General features: G+C 40.4%; 1 protein-coding gene across 1 annotated transcript in view; it reads left to right on the top strand.

The window, feature by feature from the left end:
* Positions 1 to 15616, top strand: part of si:ch211-272n13.3 (ankyrin repeat domain-containing protein 26) — a 28193-nt gene extending 12577 nt beyond the window's left edge. The window contains 22 exon segments of the mRNA XM_051951881.1: positions 152 to 994; positions 2296 to 2474; positions 2772 to 2987; positions 3664 to 3694; positions 3796 to 3937; positions 4127 to 4340; positions 4524 to 4707; positions 4900 to 5046; positions 5309 to 5771; positions 6225 to 6730; positions 6872 to 7024; positions 7215 to 7390; positions 8965 to 9058; positions 9677 to 9754; positions 10103 to 10237; positions 10361 to 10473; positions 10980 to 11127; positions 11250 to 11540; positions 11677 to 11912; positions 12051 to 12294; positions 14453 to 14498; positions 14599 to 15616. Coding sequence (XP_051807841.1) covers positions 152 to 994; positions 2296 to 2474; positions 2772 to 2987; positions 3664 to 3694; positions 3796 to 3937; positions 4127 to 4340; positions 4524 to 4707; positions 4900 to 5046; positions 5309 to 5771; positions 6225 to 6730; positions 6872 to 7024; positions 7215 to 7390; positions 8965 to 9058; positions 9677 to 9754; positions 10103 to 10237; positions 10361 to 10473; positions 10980 to 11127; positions 11250 to 11540; positions 11677 to 11912; positions 12051 to 12294; positions 14453 to 14498; positions 14599 to 14729 — 4770 coding nt within the window. The 3' untranslated portion in view covers positions 14730 to 15616.
* Positions 15617 to 18092: the final 2476 nt, after the last annotated feature.

Genomic DNA, 18092 nt, shown 5'->3' with positions numbered 1-18092 from the left:
TTCTTGATGTCTTCTTGATGTAAAACATCAGCAAGTTTATGAGCATATTATAAATGCTTCCATATTTATGGGATTATTGTATCAAAACTTGGTTTTTGCATTATTTTCTCGTCTGTTGTGTGTTTTTCCTTGTCCACCCATGCCATCAAAGGAGAAAGATGATGCAGTAGGCAGATGTGAGTCAGATCTAAATAAATCTGGCCGTGTGGGCTCTGACAGCAGAGAACAGGATGAGGAGTTTAGAGATCAGTGCAGTCCTGAGGACAGAGGTAATGTGAGCGATGACGCCCCATGGGAAAAGCGTTATGAGAAGATCTGGGTAGAGGTGGAGAAGAGGGAGGTAAAATCCACCTTCAAGAATGTTGCTGGTGAATTAAAAGAGAAGTTTGGAGAACTGTTTAAATCAAGGCATCCTGCGGAAAACGTCACAGAAGAAGAGGGCACCTCTGCAGAAGAAGAGTCAAGTGATGAGGAGGAAGGGGAAATCATCATGCGTCCTATGGCCAGAGCAAGGAGCACTGTTCTTCTCACAATACCTGAGCAGAGAGAGTCTGGGCTGGAGGACTCTGCAGCAGAGTCAACTGACAACTCCGTATGTGAGGACAGGATGCAGCGCTGTGAGCAGTCAGCCAGTGACGGCGGCATTCATCAGGAGCCAGATCTACTCACTGATGATCCACTGGAGTTTCCTTCACCACAGCTCACTACAGAACAGAGAGAGAATACGGACAGCATGAATCATGCTACCAAAGCTTTTACCGATGGGCACACCATACCAATGTATGCTCGTGACCATAACTCAGTCTTCAAAAGTGAGACCAAACAACACATAGATCCAGCATTAAAGGACACAACTGGTGATCTGAGTGAAGCTGAAGAAGATCTCGTGGAGGTTAATGTATCTCAGCCTCCCTCACTGAGGAGATGTTCAGCATCTGTTCCAGGTGTTTCTGATGAAGAGCTGGAAGAGGACATGGGAAGGTTTAAACTTGAGGTAGGGATGCTGAAGGTTGTCTTCCTCAGTTTGGAGGAAGAAAAGGCCCAACTCCAGAAAGAGGTAGAGGACGGCCGCCCTTCTCATAGTCACTTCTAGATTGCATCTCTTTCTCTTTTTTTCTGATTTCATTCATGTTCTTAATTTCCTTCTTTTACTCAGCTGTGTGTGTGGCCCAGACTGGCCATACATCATGACTTCATCTATTTTCTCTTTGTTAAATGTTCTTTTTTCATGTCCTAATATTATTGTTCTTTACATTTCATTTTGTGTAGAAAAGTTGATGTTGCATGTTTCTCTGTACATGTTTGTGTCACTTTAACCAACTTTAAAGAAGGTAGAACCGAACATTAGTTTGAATATCATTTGCGCTACACCAGAGAAGCTGTTTGTACTGATTTGCACCTAAAATGTATTTGGTTGATGTTTGTTTGGCATTCTTAATTGTACAATCAGACAAGCCAGAATCTTGACTGTTGTCATGCATGAACTTTGCATGCATCTTTAGATTTAACATGTTTTATAAGCTCTACGTTTGCGATGTGAAGATGTTGTAAAGAATAGCCTTCTTTGCCCTGGAAAGAAGTGCTGTGGTGATGATATGGCAACTGCTGTTTTTTTTAACCTTTTCATGCATGCTGTGCTTTAGTTGGTCTTTATACAGTACATGCAGGCATTTCCTCAGAAGACTAAGAACAGACTAAGACTTATTCCTTGGCCAGCCTTTGAAATGTTTAGGTGTCTCTGTGTAAAGAAGTAATATGTTGCGTATCTCTATGCACAATTTAACATTTGAATTTGCACAGAGCAACTAACATATGGAACATAGATAGAAAGGAGCATCTCATATAAACAGCTAGAGATGGTTCTTTTAAAAGAGAGTATTGGAGCATTGAGTCATTGTGGAATTAATTTTCTTAAGTTAGATGTTTTAAGTTATAATGTCTACAAATTCTGGATTTACTACTGGGAAGATCTCCACAAGAACATTGTCATTTCTAGATTTGGGCATGTTTATCACTCAGACTATTCAAAATTGACAAGTTTCTCAGTTTAGTTTTTTGGGAATTCCTTAGCAAGCATTGCAGTGCATCTTTGTAATTAACTGAAATTACCATGTCAAATAGGGTAACGACACAAAGGTGTTAGGTCTCCCAAGGGAGGGGTGATACTAAATTATGTATGACAAAGTGTACAGGTACCCGCTCCAATGTGCATCTTAAAAGGCTGGCCCCAACCTGTTTCAGTGGGGATGAATCTCTCAAGTACAGTTATCAAATATTTACCCATGGTCTTTTCAGGCTGGAAAAGAGACAACAACCACTACAATGCAAGTGCAAAAGTCCCGTGCATCCTGGGATGCTGGTGAACAGGCACTGGAAGAAGTTGGTACTGAGAAACCTGAGACCAGGTTAGGATCCCTGTCAACCCAAACTGGAGCAGCAATTCACCAGGAACAGCAGCCTGTGGCCGCCAAGAGGTATGCAATATTTTACTTTTGTACATTTTTAGGCCCTTACAGGTTGTGAGTAAAGTAACTGTCACTCATAAAATTTCAAAACAACACATCCACAGTCCTCCTCTAGTCAGATATTCAAAATTATGCAATCAGTTTTTTTTCTTATTGTCCTTTTTTAACCACTCTTAATTGTTGCATTATGTCTCAATGACACAATCCGCAGGAAAAGTCCGCTCTAAGTTTTCTATTATTGCCTCCAAAGGCCCAGACTTGTCGAGGTCACAGCTCATTGACTATCAGGTTTATTGCTCTCCATAGCACCACCAGGGCTCCAGAGCAGTTCCAGCCCCCAATCCAGCAGACCTGCAATAGCAACATACAAGAGAAGCAAGCTGTAGAGGAGACCTTACAGCTGGAGCTGGTCAGAGGGGCCCGGCCCAGCAGAGCCCCTCAGACCAACACACATGTTAACGGAGATCCTCTCTCTGTGTTTGACGATAGCACTTTAAGTGAAGTGTCGGACGATGAAGGAAGGTATATATGCAGTATGCCACTTTCTATATCAGTGTCACCTCTCTGTCACTAACCCATGAGGTGCGTTTAGACTGAATGCAAAGTGATGTATACATTTGTACACATAGTCAATGGAAAGAAACAACTGAATATGAACAAAGATTCACTCTGGAACCACAAAATAAAAGTCACAGTGCAAGAGAAAAATGTATCAAATTGTACAAAAAACTGAATTATGCAAAACCTGTAGTACTTCACATAAAGTACATACAGAGAGAAGGGAAATAAGTACAAAAACATGAGGGACAGTGGAGAAACTGTTAAAGTTGCTGATAAATTATAAGATCTTTTATGTGCATCAGTGGTTTGTGATCAACAGATTCATGAATAAAATAAGCAAATACAAATAAGTATCAGACAATTTACTAGCCGTGGCTGAGCTGAACTACAAGTTGCATTCAGTCTGAACAAACCTATACGATATTTGGTGCTGGGTGATTAGGATGCAATTTGTCTTTATTTTTATTCCTTTCCTTCCTACAAAGTTGCATGGCTAACCATTGGTTTTCTCAAAATTGAATAGTATACTGCATTATACCATTACACTTCCAACAGCTTTTCATGTCTCACATCTTTTAAAAAGTCTCAGCAGTTTTCCAAATATCCTATTTTTCTCTCCTGTGTGTGCTGACCTCAGGTTGCCACCCAGTGGACAACAGAAAAGCAAGGTAAAGCACACATTCTTTCAGCAACTCATTGGAAGTTTGAGTATACTGTACAGTATGGAAAGCTGAGTAATAATAAGGTCACATTTTGTTTCCATACTCAGAACACTGAAGAAGTGGAGATGGCAGAAGACTTTGATGAACTCACTCAGTCATCGGACACAGCCACCGATGACATCGACTCACCCACTTCAGGCTACCGTCATGCATCCCTCCTCATTCAGAAGCTGGACTCAACCACTTTGGGTACAGATTTATCTCATTCAAATACATAATAAGTCATTAGTTCTGCTTTTTAGGACTTTGTAACAACCAGCTAATTTTTGCAGAATGTGTGTACATGAACTAACATTGAAAGTGAGATCAGGTTTACGCTGCTGACATTGCGAGACATGAACAATGGCTCTACAGATTCTACCATATTGTATCTCACAGACTCAAGAAGCATGGTGAAACTGCAGAACATTTTCCATGAATATGAGCGTTCCATCCAAAAGGCAAGGAGTCGCCACGGGTACCTGGCAGACAAGGTGAACCAGCTGGAAATGGAGAGGGCAGAGATGAAGAGCTCTATGGAAGAAGTTAAAGATGTAAAGTCAGCCTTAGAGCGCAACCAGTTGGAACTGCAGACTGAAGTGACAAACCTCAAGTGAGAACGACTTCTTACTTTCAAGCACTAGAACATTTCTGTGTTCTGGATTTTCTTCTTTACACTGTTTTGGTCTCTTCTCATATTGATGTGCATTCTGTCTCTCATGTTTGCCCGTTTTACGAGGCTCTGATTTGTGTTGCGATTTACTGACTTGAAATTTCTGCCTAACTCTTGGTGCAGATTTCAGCTGAAACAGGAGCAAGAGAATCGCCGTAACGCCACCATGATGTACAACACCACCAGAGATAAGCTGAGGAGGACGGAGGAGCAGCACCAGGTGGAGGTACAGGAGAGACAGAAGGTGGAGCTCACACTCAGGAACCTGGAGCTGGAGATGAGAACACTTGTCAACAACATGAAACAGGTACATTCTCTTCAATTTAACTTCTATTTGTTTGCCGTTTCCATTATAATGGTGGGGCTTGTTTTGCAGTAACTAATCATGTGAGATTTATTTGGAATTCGTGCTGATGTGATATTTTGTTATTGAGTGTTTTATTAGTTGACTTGTCCGTGTATGATTATTACATTTGTGGGTTATTTGTTTACCACCTAGCTTGAAGAAGACCACAGTGAAACCCAGAGACTGTTGGCTCAGGAGCGCAGTGCACGGACCCTGCAGGAGAATCTGCTCAACAGCCACCTCCGTAAGCAACAAGAGATAGAAGAGGAGAGCAAAAGAAACATGAGCAAAAGCAGTGAGGTAATCCTCAATGGGTTTTTTTGTATTTCAGGCTTAATAGTTTATTCTATTGTCAAATGTTATTCTAATAGTTTGCACTTGTTGCTGTTGTTTTTATGTAAAACTGTCCTTTTTAAAGAATTGTGTAAACAAATGATGCAGTATAGTATGTTGTTCAGAGATGATTGTTACTTTTTAGACATTACTTTCTGGGAATAAGTCACTGAGAAGACAACCTGTCAAATTGAGGCAGTATTATCATGCTTTTATGTGTTGTCCATAGGCCTTGTCTCAGCTTACTGAGGCCAGCGATAGAGAGAGGGAGTTGGTCCAGCAGACTGCTACATTACAGGAGCAGCTGACCATCCTGAGGACAGACCTTGAGCGTTTGCAGGCGAACAGCAGTCTCAAAGAGGGTCACCTTGCAGAGGAGAATGAGGCCCTAAAGGAGCAGCTCGAAGATGCTCGGCGAGATCTCAAACTCAACAGTGAGGCCCTGACCCAAACTGTCTTCAGCTGCAATAACCAGCTGACCACCCTAAAGTCAGAGTTGGCAATAACAACAACCCGAATGGAAAATGAGCGTCAGACTCGTGAAACATTGGAGGCAGAGGTGGAGTCGACTCGTACCCGCCTGGCTGGAGCTGTGAAAGAGGCTGAGCTTTGCCGGGCAGCTCACACAGACACAGAGAAAGCTCTGCTCCGGGAGAAAGAAGAACACCAGCGTCTCAAAGACAGACTCACTGGTTAGTTAAGAACTTTCATTGTGTGAAACACTCAGTCTCCCAAAAAGGAAAGCGTTTTGTGCTTTCCTTCAGACACATCCCATGCCTAGAGACATGAACGATATTTAATAAAGCGGTATACTGGCCTTAAAGTGCAGTTTCTACTCTACACTTTAGGTGTAATGTATAAAACATTTTCCTTTGTGCACTTTCAAAGTGCTTGAAAGTGGCAGCTGCCTGTAACAGTTTAGTCAAAACCAAAGGTTTTAATCTGGTTCTTTCTGTTGGTCTGTTTTCTACACAGAACTAGTATCAGGCTCTGTCTGTTTAGTTCCATTTGTTGCTGTGGTCTGTGATGGCTTCTATTCAATTCCATACCTCGCACCTTTTATTTGGGGGCATCTTTTGGTCCATCAGTCTTTTTTAACTTAACCGAGAGCTTGTTAGTCACCTCTAATGCATTTATTTCTACAGGTGAAGCAGCCAGTCAGCGTCAAACAGTCAGCAGCCTGTCTCAGAAGCTGGCCCAAGCAGAGTCTCAGACTAACAGTATGGAGAATGAGGTCCATCGGGTCACGCTGCAGCTGACAGAGAAGGGACTTCTGCTGGAAGTCCTGCAGCGTGAGAAGGACCAGGCAGCTGCACGTGTCAAGGAGCTCGAAACGGCTTTGCAGGCCGAGAAGGAGCTGGTCAGTCGTACCGGAGCACGTCAAGAGGCCACACAAGAGAGGCTAGCCCAAGCCCAGAGTGAGGGTATGCTACTGCGACAACAGCTAGAAGAGGCCCAAAACAAAGGCGTTGCAAAGGAGCGTGCCGTGACCGATGCCCAAGAGCGCTTCAGTGACATTCTGTCGAAGCTGCGATCTGACTGCGAAGAGAGGGTTCAGCTAGTAGAGGACAGAAATAAGGAGCTTGCCAGTAAGGCTGCTGACCTCCGTGATCAGATCTACAAGTTAGAAGAGGAGAAGAATGAAAGAGAGGTAAGATTAAGGCTCTGCAGAGTAAGTGGATTACCTAATCACTGTGTCCAGACCCAGTTTTAGCTTTTCTTCAAGATATAAGTTCATAATTTCTCTTTATTTTTAACCAACCTCCTCCTTTTCTGGATTCTGTCTACACAGACTAGTCTGAGGCAGCGGCAGCAGGAACTAGCTGACTCCCTCAAGAAGCTGTCAATGAGTGAAGCTTCTCTAGAGGTCAACACACGCTATCGCAATGACTTGGAGGAAGAGAAGGCTCGGCTCTTCAAGGACTTGGACAGACTCAAAGGAAAGGTAATGGCAGGACACACAGGACCCCCTTGTGGTAGCATATTGTCACCACCCCTAAAGTAATACACCTTCAACTGTACTGAAATTAGATAGCTTATTATCATTGATTTTAGGGGATTTCATCTGGTTTATTTACTGAACTGACAGTTAAGTCGACTGTTGACAAGCTTTATGCTCTGTCTCTGTCATGCAGCTCGAGGAAAGTGAAGATCAATATGTGCAGGCGGAGAGACGTATCAACAGTCTGAAGAGCAGCCTGGATGAAAGGGAAAAGGAACTCACCACTGCTGCTCAGAAACTCCAGGAGGCGCTGTCTACCTCAGCAGCTTCTAATGTCACCATCAAACAACTGGAGGAAGCTGTGCAAAGGTATGGACAATATGCTGTGCTCACAGGCCCCAGGGAAAGAAACATTTATCACTTTTTGTTATTAGATACCACATATAAACAACTTTGTAACAGATAAATAATTCTGTATTCACTAATATACAATAAAGGCATTGTCAGCATTTGTTCTACACTCAAAAAATATATAAACGCAACACTTTTGTTTTTGCTCCCATTTTTTATGAGATGAACTCAAAGATTTAAAACTTTTTCCACATACGCAATATCAGCATTTCTCTCAAATATTGTTCACAAATCTGTCTAAATCTGTGATAGTGAGCACTTCTCCTTTGCTGAGATAATCCATCCCACCTCACAGGTGGGTCATATCAAGGTGCTAATTAGACACCATGATTAGTGCACAGGTGTGCCTTAGACTACCCACAATAAAAGGCCACTCTAGCTGCATTTCCATTACCCTTAGATATATGCAAAATGTAAATGGCACAATAAAAAACTGGTAATGGAAACACCCGAATTTCAAAAAAGGACTAAAATATCGCTTAAAAGTTTTTACGCTCTCATGAGGTGGTTTTTCAGACGTTTCGATATTGATAAATATCGCAAAAGCGCAATGGAAACACTTTTTCCGCAATTATACGTCACCGGACGTGACGTACCTGGTCACATGACCAGTTCTCTCAGAGTAAACATGGCGCGGTACGTGTGGACAGAAGAGGAGAGCGAGACTTTTCTTGCCATTATTCTTGAGGAAAACATCACTGACATACTAGACAGCAAACGGCAGAGGAATGCAGAGTGTTATAAGGAGGTTTTGGGCGTCCATCTTCCTGCAGTGAAATCTCGCGGGATGATATTTTACAAGAGTTACGATGCTGCTGCCCAGAACAACCTTCAGTGGAAACACGTTCAAAGTGCAAATATACTTTGTCGAAATTTTAGAAATATCGCTTTTATTTTGTGAAAAAACTGTAATGGAAACCCAACTTCTGAAAGGTGCAGTTTTATCACACAGCACAATGCCACAGATGTTGCAAGATTTGAGGGAGCGTGCAATTGGCATGCTGACAGCAGGAATGTCACCCAGAGCTGCCAAATTCTCTGAAACGCCTTTGGAGACGGCTTATGGTAGAGAAATGAACATTCAATACACAAGCAACAGCTCTGGTTGACATTCCTGCTGTCAGCATGCCAATTGCACGCTCCCTCAAATCTTGCCACATCTGTGGCATTGCTCTGTGATAAAACTGCACATTTCAGAGTGGCCTTTTATTGTGGGTAGTCTAAGGCACACCTGTGCACTAATCATGGTGTCTAATCAGCATCTTGATATGGCACACCTGTGAGGTGGGATGGATTATCTCAGCAAAGGAGAAGTGCTCACCGTCACAGATTTAGACAGATTTGTGAACAATATTTGAGAGAAATGGGGATATTGTGTATGTGGGAAAAGTTTTAGATCTTTGAGTTCATCTCCTAAAAAATGGGAGCAAAAACAAAAGTGTTGCGTTGATATTTTTGTTGAGTGTAGAAATGCTTCGATGTACGATGTGTGAAAGTCTGTGATGCAGAGTGTCAATGTTATATCACATTAGGCTGGAGATCGACAATGCCAGACTAGAAGCTGCAGCAAAGCAACAGTCCAACAAAATTGAAGCACTTCAGAAAGGAGCTCAGGAAGCTGTCATGGTGAGTACTGAAAACCTGATTCAGCTACTTTGCTCACACAGGACCTTGGTAGCGTCACATCTAATCTCTTGTGGCTAAAAGACATAAACCAATATTTTGGTTTTGTGATGTTCTTAGAATAATGTTTTTTGTATTATGAAGTCATTATCACATTTTAAGGTATTCAATCTTTTTTCAGCAATCTGACTGCTCACCTGGAGGAGGGGTTAGTATTGTGGATGTAGGCGTAGTTTCTCTGTGTGGGGTTCCACTTTTGTTTTGTAGTTTTTTTCCAAATAATTACATTTGGATTTTTGTAGACTTTTAGCACAAGTTGCTAGACCTGGAATCGAATCATTTGGAGGAAGAAATGTCTGTCTTGTTTGGGGGTTTTCCTTGGTGACTTAAAAACGCGTTTTCTCCCTTAAGCCTGATGTTGGTGTGTGGACTCTTTCACTCCTTCTTACCTTGAGCTGCATAATGCATGCTGCTTCCTTCAGTCTTTTCTCAACTTTCTGAAATGATGAACAAAGTAAAAAAAAAAAAAAAAGCAGCCACATACACAAAAATAACCTTTTAGTGTTTTTTGGGGTTTCTTGTTGTTTTTAAATTTTTTACAATGATTTTCTTATTCTGTAGGTCCGAGGTCATTTGGAGGAATTGGTTACAAATCTCCAAAGCAGTAAGATGACTTTGGAAGACCAACTCAATAGAGAGGTTGGTGGCATGTTTGTTTCCTCACTTTGAATACCTGAGGCTTATTTTTCTATGTCTTACTCTAATCTTGTTTTATAGTCTTTCATCAATGGCAAATAATCAAATACAACAGGAGGCCATAGAACGACATATTTTTGTTTAACTGAAATCAAGTTCTGATGAAAAATCGAGATCAAAAGATGCTTTTTTACTGAATATTTCAGTTAGAATTTTTCACAGATAGGATGAGCAATTGGCTGATTAGTCAAATGTGTAAAAGTAGAAAATTCAAATATGCAGGTGGGAGCTTTTAGATGAATGAATTATGATATTAATTTAATTTCATCCTTATGTCTTTGTCTTTTCTAGGTCCAGAAGCAAAGCGTGCTGTCTCACACGGCCCAGGACTCTCAGGCCTTGTGGGAGGAGGAGCTGAAGAGCCGCTCGAAGTTAGGACTGCGGCTGGCAGAGCTTGAAAAAGAAAAAGGAGAGCTGAACACCCAGGTAATCACACCGAGGCATTCATGTACAGGCTAATGTTTTATTGTTATGACATTTATCGCCATCTGTCCAGATAGCATGACAATTTGGGTCTCAAGAGATATCGGCCTGCTGCATGTTTTCCAGATGGAAATAGAAAAGAAGAAAGTCAAGAAAATAGCAGAGCAGAAAAAGGCTGTCGACGCTCGTCTGGATCAAGAGATGAAGAGAAACACAGATCTTCAAAAAGAAATGTACAGGTGACTTCTAACTTCCTCCTTGCTCCCTCCTCATCTATGGCAGTGCCTCCTCATATTTAGGCACACCTGAGATCCAGTAGAGCGCAGTCTTTCCTGGCTTGTGTGGCTGTGGTGCACCAGTGTTTCCGGTGTAAGCTTGTGCTTTTCTAATTCCCAACGTAACTATTACTTGGTTATTAATTAGATGTTTTATCATTTAATTGTGCTTGTTTTGTCTGTGTGTTTGTTTTGTTTCATCGACTTTGAGTCTGTATGACTTGAATTTAAGTTCAATACATGTACAAGTCAGCTTTTGTGAGATATATGTACATATGATACCCTATGTGACAAAACAAATCATAACCTAGAGAGGTGAACATGTATTCTATATCTGAATGCGGCATTTTAATGCTGTAATGTGTCAGACTTGTTTTATGTAGTTTATCAGCTAAAATGACTGGTTTGTGTCTGATATTTGCGTTGTGCGTTTCTGTGTGTGAAATGTATTTTGTGCCAATTTGTTCAAGGCTGCGCACTTTATTGAAAACTGCAAAGAAGAAACTGCGGGATCAAGACAGTGGTGGAGGAGAGTTTGGCTCTCCTGTGAGCAGTCTGCGGATGGACCTGGGCAGACACAGCCAGGCCGAAGGTGCCTTTGGACGAATGAAAGACAAGGTTTGTTAGCACCTCCATTTTGATTTAAACCTCTACCCAACATCCTGCTAGTGGTGGTTACATTCAGAGACATTCTTGGATTAGCTGTCAGATCTTGGCCTCACACATTTCCTCTATCTTAGGTGGATGATCTGCAGGTGCAGCTGGAGAAGGAAGCATCTCTTCGCAGCCACCTAGAGAAGGTGAACGGGGACCTTAAGGATCAGTTGGCGTCGCTGAACAGCTTGAACCGCAGTAATGACCAGCTGGAGAGAAGTAAGAGGCAGCTGGAGGAGGAGGTGCTGGACCTGAGACGCCGAATGGAGGCGACTCAGGTGGAGCAGAGCCACGTGGAGCAGTACCGCCGTGAAGCAGAGGAGAGAGCCCGGCAGGAGGTACAGCAGAAACTGGAGCAGGTCAACCTCTTCCTCCAGGTAAAAAGTGACCATGTTTGGAGACAAAAAAAGAAAGCAAGAGAAAGAGATTAACTAACAAGAGAATAAGCATACGACTGCTGTGTGTACTGCACGCACGTCTGATTTAACATGATCGTGTCCGTCTGTGTCTCAGTCCCAGGCAGCGTCCCAAGAAGCACTGGACCAGATCAAAGCTGCCAATGAGGCTAATCTGCGCTCTCTGCTGGAGCAGAAAATCCGGGAGCTGGAGGGTGAACTGGGCCGGGCCCGCACCACCCAGCAGGACAGCGTTAACCAAAGAGACTCCACACGCACAGAGCTTGAGAGATATCGCCAACTCTACGCAGAGGAGCTGCGCCTCCGCAAGTCCCTCACTGCTAAACTAGACAGGTCAGAATGACATTCACATCAGCCATCTGTACAGTATCATTCGTTCCACAGGAGACTGCAACACTTGTGCTTTGGAATCATGGAACAAGTCTTTAAACATTTAGGCAGGTGGTGGTAATTTCTGTTTTCCATCCACAGGGCCAACAGTCGGCTCTCAGACGCCAATTCCAAGTTGCTCAACGAGCGCAGCAGGTCTCTGATCACCAGCAACATCACCAATGGTAGCCTTGGAGGGCCCTCGCTGGACTTGGGCGCTTTGGGTTCAACTGCACACTACGGGGCCACACTGGGTCCCCTCAACAGGAGTTTCGGCCTGGGACTCTCCCTTCTCAGCCCTGCATCTGAGGGGCAGAGCAGCCGGGTGGAGGACTACCTGGCCAAGGTCTGCCGTCATTAACTGACACATTCACTCGCAGAGATTAAACGAGAATAATCTTTATGTGGAGTAGTCTTTTTATTTTGAGCCATTTTCATTTCCATAGCGTCATGGTTGTCGTTGTTGTTGTGTACTTTGTTTTGTTCAGGAATGTTTTATACACAGCTTATTGTGCTGTTACACTCTGATAAATCCAGAGATGTATCATCAACGAATATATTAGACTGTGGGAAAACATAGTACCTACCTACAAAACTTAATTTATTTCTTCTACCTGTTTTTCTTCTCTTTCTTTTCTTCCTCCTACACATTGTCTCTATCTCTAATCTTCATGGTAGTACTTTACTCCTAACCTGTCTTCTATTTCTCACTCTTTTAGCTTCTAGCTCAAAAGTCTGTCTCTCACCTCTCCTCTCTTCAACCAGACTCATAACCAGGTGTGTAGATGTGTTTAGCTCCGTGTCTGATTGGCTGCTGTTCCCTTCATCCTGCTCGTGGGCTGACATTTATGGCTCTGTTCACATGCAAACCTTGATGTTTGGGTTCGCACAGTGACAATATAGAATATTTAGCTACAAAAATATAAATCCAAATCTGCATTGAGAGGAATGTTTTTAGTTTTCAGTCCCTTACAATCTGAATCCATTATCTGGTATTGGAAAAAATAAAAGTTACATTATTTTATTATGAAGTTTTTGTCGGCCATTTTGTTGTAAAGTTATTTCCTGATTCATCTTTCAAAAATTAAGAATTTACAAGATTCAATTAACAAAATAGCAGGTATTATAACTTAAGGGTTTAATGGCTAACTCTACAAAAAAGTGTAATGGATGTATAGAGGTGAAAAATGTAGTAAATCTTAATTAGAACACAGAATTTTACCTGCGAAGTGTGCAGGAACCCCGGGTTTTGCATTGTGCGGTTACTTACTTACAGTAAGTGGCTGCTCCAGCAGAAATCTCAACCCTCCTCCTCCTTTACTCTCTGCTTTGAGTTGACTCTCTCAATGCTTTTAAGTTGACTTGTAGAATAGGCATGATGTGGTTCTCTTTTGTAATTTAATAATTTCCTTTTTCCAAAGTCAAATTTAGCAGGAAATTTTAACACCATCGGTCATGTCAAATATGCACCACATTAACGTTTTAATTTTAAAAATCCAGTCAAGCACATTTATTCATACATCTCTTTGTTACAAACGTGTGGTGAGGAAAAAGAGCCGTCCAGATCAAATGAATATTCGGGAAAAAAAGTGCCAATTTGTTGTGTGACACGAGACGACGCAACTGAGCGTTACACCACAAAAGACTGAGGACACTGAATACGTGGATTAGGGAGGCATGACGAGGATGTATGTATGACCAGTATGAGCAAACGCGTGAAGATACCGAACATCTAAAAAGGACAATGTGTTTTAGCTTTGCCACCTTCATGCCTCAACTTCTGCATCCAACTAAGAAAATCTGAGAACTCTAGTTTGGAATACATGTCATTTACTTAGAAAATGAATTGATCTCACTTTTTATTTTCCAGTAGAAAGTGGAGAAGGAGGCTGCAGTGAATGAGCTGAACAAGAAGTTTAACAGAATTTAATATATTTATTTACACTTTCCAAAATATAAAATATGGAGTAATAAGCTGTACCATCCAAAAATGTCCATGTCTCCATGTGTATATTGCACATGCATATGTAAATCTCAATGAGTGTGTGTTTACAGCACATGATTGTTAATATTAACTGCTAAATACATAAAATTGTGGAATAATTAGAGAAATTTCATTTTTCTTTATGCCATGCCCAAAGACCTCCATGGTTTTACAGCTGTTAGTTTATTTACATGTTCCCCTGAAAGCATTTATCGTTAGTTTCAGTGCATTCTGTATCATTTATGAAGACGTGACTTCATGTTTACTGTCTCGACTCCACAGTACTACACTAAGCAGAGCTTGCATGTTTGGCATGTCCTGCTGTGTTTCACAAAACAGCCCTGAGCTTCTTGAAGTGTTTTTCTCACTTTTTAGTATTTGCCATATTGTTGTGTTTGTTAGTAAAATATCTTTCCTGTGTCCTCAATGTTTTGTTTTTTTTTAAGTGTAGTGTTAAGACCGTGTTTTTTCAGGATTTGTGAACTCAAATCTCACAGCAGCTTTCTCCATTTTTCCCCAGATGCAGAGTGAGTTGGATAGAAACATATCAAAGGAATTAAGCAGCGGTGAGTACGCTGGAACGAGGAATAAATCCTGCTTGTTATGATTATTTTATTAACTATGGTAGCACCGTGTAACTAACTGTAATATCTCTCTGCTTCTCAGCCACAGCAGAGCTGGACGCTGCCTCGGCCCGACTGTCCCCTGTTGGTTCTGCCTCCAGAGTGGAGCTGGACCCTGTTAGCAGGGCAACGCAGCAGTACTTGGAGGTACTGAAGAAGAACAGTAGGATCTGACTACACACACAGACGTTATAATGGGACCTGCTATAAATCCCAGCTGCTTGCAGTCAAGTTTTATGTTTCAGCCATTAAAAACTTTTAAAAAAATGATTGCAGCAACTCTTGAGGCCAACGCTAAGAATACAGATCTGTACGTCTTTATCGTCTTTTATGAAAGAAAGAAAATATGATGCACATTGCACTTAACCACTCAGGAGCAAAGGGCATGAGTTTTATACATACATATATATATATATATATATATCGATCGATATATAAATATTGCATTATTGATAGGTCCAGTTAAAAACAACCTCGAAAGTATTTGTTCCTTCAAAAAAGTTCTGTCTAATCTCTACCAGCTTTATTCTCATATCTAGTGTGTGTGTATATACACAGGATCGTGGTTTGGATTTTTATTTGTGAATATTGGTGTTGCTAAATTTGTATTTCTAAGTATTTGTATGCATCATTATTATTAATTTTGCCAAGATACTACATTTGGTACGTGCCATCAGATGGTGCAATATCTGTCTTGGTCTTACGTTAAGTATTGTTATTCTTATTATTTTATTTATTCTTTTTTTTTTTAAACTGAGCATGATATACTTGAAAAAGACGAGCTGGACACTCTTTGGCTACAGAAGCAGGGTGATTACGTTCACACAACTGTCATATCAGCTTTTGGTCAGCTTGCTTTAAGGGCCACCAGAAGTGAAACATTTCTTATTTTTATCGTTCATGAATACTGTAACAAGTTTAGATGAACTAATGTTGAGAAATCATATTCTGTCAAGCAATAGGGACATAACGTTTTGTAATATGAGCTATATTGTGTTATTTTTGTGAAATGTAGTTGTACATTTTTGCGATTCACGTCATTATTAAACATTTGAAAGAGGTGTCATGTCGGATTTATAGACCACATTCCAAATTATTTCTGAACTGGTATTACATTAGCAAGAAAACGTTAGTTTTGTCAGGAGGGGCAGTTAAAATGGGTCTGCGGAAGCTACAGCTGCCATTTACTAGGTGGAAAATGGTTATTAATAACTCACCAGTGTTTAGTGTAACTCGTTTGGATTGGTACGCAACCCTTTAGTAAATACTTGCCTTTTAACTTTGCTTCATTTAAACATATGACTAGTTGATGGACCTGGGTTGACATGATGTGGTTTGGTTCTGTGATCTGATTTAAATCTATACGAAACATCATCCACATAAAACAATAAACACAAGGACACGGACTTTTTAAGACATAATATAAAATTTACTAAGTTAATCGAATAAGCTTTGGTACAGTCAACATGTTTAAGGTGAATATAACCTCGAATTGTTGTACCGTTTTTTTTTTGTATTCTTTTATTTTGTAACAAGCAGGTTAATTTATTGCAGGTGTTACTTATTAAACAAAAACTACATGTATTAAAATAATAGGCGCACTCAGAGGACATCTCAGACCTTCATCTTACTGTATTTGAAGGGTTTATATTTGCTGGATCTAACAGATTCCGAGTATATGACTTAATAGTTATATTAAGGTACAGAATAGCAAGCTGAAAAATGCATAACCTTCTTACTAACTTCAACTGAGTGTATGTGCATATATACATACGTATATGTAGTACTGGCCCCTCTTATGATTAAATACTCCTTATTCTGTGTTTAATGTGTGCAGAACTTGCTTTAGATTCCAGGTTTATTTTATAGAAAATAAAAATGCAGCTTGCCATCAATACTTTCTGCACAGCCGTTTTTTAACCCAACCCTCATTAGCTATGTTTTGATGTACTTCACTGCTCCCCCTCCTCTCGCACTCCCAAACACATGAAACCTGATGGTATGCGCCAGTTTAGAAACCATTTCCCTCACTTATTAAAATGAGACAATGTGTTTATGATTGCCCCCCTCTGGTGTGTCTCTCTTCCCTTTGATCCGTCCTCTCCGCGTCAGCCTCAAGTGTTAGATATTCAAATCTGGTTACATTTATTTTTGTTTCCTTTACAGCAAGATGGGCACATCTGACAGACTGACTATTAGGTGTTATTATTTCCCCTTTTTTCAGTAGACGCCACTTCATACGCTACACATAAACCTTGTTTTGATTGAGGAGGTTACAACCATTGTCACGAAGCTTTGGAGGCAGGCGAGAATACAAATAGACAGATCCTGAATAAAAAAGCGTTGAAAGCGTTGTTTTTTTGAAAAGCAACTCAAGTTTAAAACAAACCGCTCCTCACTGGGTCATCTTCCGTCTGTGATGCCCAGTCTTGTTATCTCCGACTGCCAGTCCAACAAACTGTTAGGAAAAACAAGGTGTCGGTTTTAAACCTCAAGCCTCCCGCGCGTGATGAGGTTGTCAACTGAGCCCCATTTTATTTATAAATGTAACTACAGCGACACAGCTGTGCAAATGCATCTCAAACTTTGACTGTCCGTGACACTAAATAACAATATGAGACACTATTATCAGAATAAGTGCACAACTCTGAGAAAAAAAAATTGCATAAACAGTCTTGAAAAGTTCTTAGTTGTCTAATTATTCATTGATACCGCATGTATTTTATGTGGAGAATTCAAAAGTTCTCAAATCAGACATTTTAAACTATTTGACACTCCCCTCACGTCTTCTTATGTCTTACCATTTAGACTTTTATTTTTTTGATGTAATTTTCTGACATGAATGCAAAATCAATAGGAAGTATCTATTTCTTTCACTGAGATAAGTTCAAATTAAATCAAAATATCAATTGAGACCTCATGTTATTTGTCTTTAGACGCCTTTCTATACTTGCAGTGAAACGATTCTGTCTGAGAAATGCTGAAAAAAATACTTTAATCAGCTGAAGTCCATCAACTGTAGAAAATACACTTCCACTGTGTCGCAATAAATTCAAAAGACTCAAAGGAGAAAATAGATGTAAAAGGTATCCTCTGTGATTTGATGAGATATTCTTAAATTAAGTGAATTTTGAATTTAAAAAATATAAATAATGTGTGTAATGTATTCCAAATCTAGCATAGAAATGCCACCAATTATGTGAAATAATTTAGATTTTTATTTTCAGTGCTTCCACTTTCCCTTTTTCTATGACTCATATTTTATCACATTATTATTTTTCTTTTTAATTTTTAGTTACTATTATTATGCAGCATTTTTCTTTCATCTGCAAAATATTTTTCTATTAAGTTTATTGGGTATTTATGTCGTCAACACAATGTTAGAAAAAATATCCAAAGTGTCCAGTGTGATGTATGGAAACAGTTTATTGTCCGACAAAGACTGAAGATATTTAACTCATTACAATTAGAACACATTACAACAAACAGAGTAAAGTGAAGCTTATTGCTTAAAAATAGCTTAAATGATTAATCAGT

Source organism: Acanthochromis polyacanthus, chromosome 8 (assembly GCF_021347895.1).
Source record: "Acanthochromis polyacanthus isolate Apoly-LR-REF ecotype Palm Island chromosome 8, KAUST_Apoly_ChrSc, whole genome shotgun sequence".
Lineage (NCBI taxonomy): Eukaryota > Metazoa > Chordata > Actinopteri > Pomacentridae > Acanthochromis > Acanthochromis polyacanthus.
The sequence above is the reverse complement of the archived record's forward strand: the minus strand, read 5'-3'. Positions and strand labels throughout refer to the sequence as shown.